This window comes from Penaeus vannamei, chromosome 11, assembly GCF_042767895.1.
Source record: "Penaeus vannamei isolate JL-2024 chromosome 11, ASM4276789v1, whole genome shotgun sequence".
NCBI classification, from domain to species: domain Eukaryota; kingdom Metazoa; phylum Arthropoda; class Malacostraca; order Decapoda; family Penaeidae; genus Penaeus; species Penaeus vannamei.
The window spans coordinates 36,362,357-36,364,856 of NC_091559.1; the positions used below are offsets into that span (position 1 = coordinate 36,362,357).

General features: G+C 46.9%; 1 protein-coding gene across 2 annotated transcripts in view; it reads left to right on the forward strand.

Annotated features, from left to right (window-relative positions):
- Positions 1 to 1,240, forward strand: part of LOC113801966 (uncharacterized) — a 24,220-nt gene extending 22,980 nt beyond the window's left edge. The window contains exon 5 of one of the 2 annotated variants that reach the window (XM_070127277.1): positions 471 to 1,240. In XM_070127277.1, the coding sequence (XP_069983378.1) occupies positions 471 to 994 (524 nt within the window). In that variant the 3' untranslated portion in view covers positions 995 to 1,240. Of the gene's footprint in view, positions 1 to 186 lie in introns of both variants that reach the window. The other variant, XM_070127278.1, reaches the window with a different exon arrangement.
- Positions 1,241 to 2,500: the final 1,260 nt, after the last annotated feature.

The window sequence follows — 2,500 nt, forward strand, 5'->3', positions numbered from 1 at the left end:
TGCGTCTAGATATGAAGGATATTTTTCAATAAATATCTTTTGAATTTATCTGTATATACTTTTTTAAAAAGTTTTCGTCTGATTTTAATTCGCTTCACAATCATTTGCTGCTTTTTTTCAATGTTTGTCATCTCTTTTTTATCGGAAATTTTAGGGCATGTGTTAAGGTCGCTTCTTTCCCTTAAGGTTATTAGTCCCCGCTCCCATTGGGCCTTGCTGACCTCGCTTCGCTTCTGAATGGTGACCTGACCTCGCTTGAGAATGACCCCTGTGGCCTGCGAACAACCCTGTGGCGATGCTGGTTCCGTGGCTGCCTGTGTGCTTCTTTGCTTCCGTCCGTGTCCTCCTCCTCCTGCTGCTTCTCCCGCCTGCCGAAGACACAGCAGAGACAAAGTCGTGACCCCCGCGTCCGCCATGACCTTTGACCTATCGCGGGGGTGACCGTCAGCTGGTTTGTCTCCCCCCCTCAGTGACCTCCAGCGAACCGAAGGAAGCGACGAAGGAGGGACCCAAGAGCGACGCGAAGAAGAACAAGGAGAAGGACGAAGTTGAGAGACAGAAGAACGGAGAAGAAGAAGAACAGAACCAGAAGAACGGAGAAGGAGAAGAAGAGGACCGGAAGAACGTAGGAGAGAACGGAGAAGAAGGAGAACAAGAGGGAGAGGGGACGACGACCCTGTCTCCTCTCGAAGGCGGTTCGGAAGAGAAGCAGAGTGGAAGCGACGAGAAGGTGGAAGGAAGGGAACAGATCGACGAAGAAAAGGAAGAGGAAGAAAGAGCGACAACGGAGAAGCCAGGCGCTGATCAGAAGGAGGAATTGGGAAAAGAAGAAGAAAGAAAAAGGGGTGGAGAAGAGACTGTCAGCGAAGAGGAAGGGAAAGAGGGAGAAACAGAGAACCAAGAGGTAGAAAAGGTCACCACGACAGCGCCTTCGGAAGAGGAAGAGGAAGCGACGGAGACACCAAGCCAGAAGGAGGAAGAGGAAAAGGCGTAAAGGAAGAAAGAAAATACGTCTCGTTTTCTTGTTAACTCGTGCTATTTGTTTCATCCTGTTGTAAGATTATGTTCGCTGTTGAAATCATAACGTTTTCAAAGTTAAGGAAACGCGCGCGCGCGCACACAGACACACAGACACACACACGCACACACACACACACACACACACACATTCCTCCAACCTCCCCACCTCACCCCACACACACACACAACCCCCACCTCGACCCCCACACCACCCCAAACACACCCCCACACACCCTCACCCACCACCCCACCCCGCACACCCCTACACAAGTAACCCCACACACCCTCCCCCACCCCACCCACCCCACACACACACCCGCAGCATTCCTTTTAAAACTCGGCTACTTCCTCGGGAGACAGAAGGCGGGTCCCTCTGGCCTCCTAAAGCTCAGGCATTCTTCTTTCGGCACTCAAGAAGCGTGAGTCACTCTATGGACTTTTAAATGTTAACCACAATTTTGCTGTAAATATATATATTTTTTGGGGGGGCCGTTATTTTTTTTCAATTTATGGGCCTAATAAACTATTGTGTAAAATTGGAGTTTTTTTCTTTTCCTTTTTTTTGGATATGGTGGTTTATAATTTTGTAAGTGGGAGAGAGAGAGAGAGAGAGAGAGAGGGAGAAGAAGAAGAAGGAGTGGGAGAAGAAGAAGTAGGAGATGAATGGATAAAAGGTCGAATGGATGGATGGAAGGGGAGAGAGAGAGAGAGAGAGAGAGGATAAAGAGAAGAGAGAGGGAGTAGATGGAAGGGGAGAGAGAGAGAGAGAGAGGGAGAAGAAGAAGAAGGAGAGAGGAAGAGAAGGAGTGGGAGAAGAAGAAATAGGAGATGAATGGATAGAAGGTCGAATGGATGGATGGAAGGAGAGAGAGGGAGAGAGAGGATGAAGAGAAGAGAGAGGGAGTAGATGGAAGGGAGAGAGAGAGAGAGAGGATAAAAAGAAGAGAGAGGGAGTAGATGGAAGGGGGAGAGAGAGGATGAAGAAGAGAGAGAGGGAGAGGGAGTAAGCGAAGGTAGAAGAGAAGGAGAGGGAGAGGGAAAAAAGAAGAGGAGGAATGGAGAGAGGGAGAAGGAGAAAGAGGAGGTGAAGGAGAGAGAGAAGAGGGAGGAAGAGAGATTAACAAATAGATAAATAAAGAGAGAGAGAGAGAAATCGTGAACAGAAGCAAAAAAACAAAAGAAAATCTCGATCTATTCTCTTAAAGAACTCCACTTGTCTCTGTTCACCATCTTTCGGAATCCACCACAAACACCCTACAACCACAACAGCCAAACATATTCACAGCTTTTTATACCAACAGACGTATTATACTGATACCTACCCACTCCCAATTATATCCAATATACCTCAAATGTTGATAGGTTACAAAATAAAAGAAAAGGTGAGAAAATTATTGTGTATTGTTATAATCTCTGGGATTCATTATAAGCGTATGATTCTGTGATGGAATTTTGTTGGTATGTCGTTGCATTAAGGTTG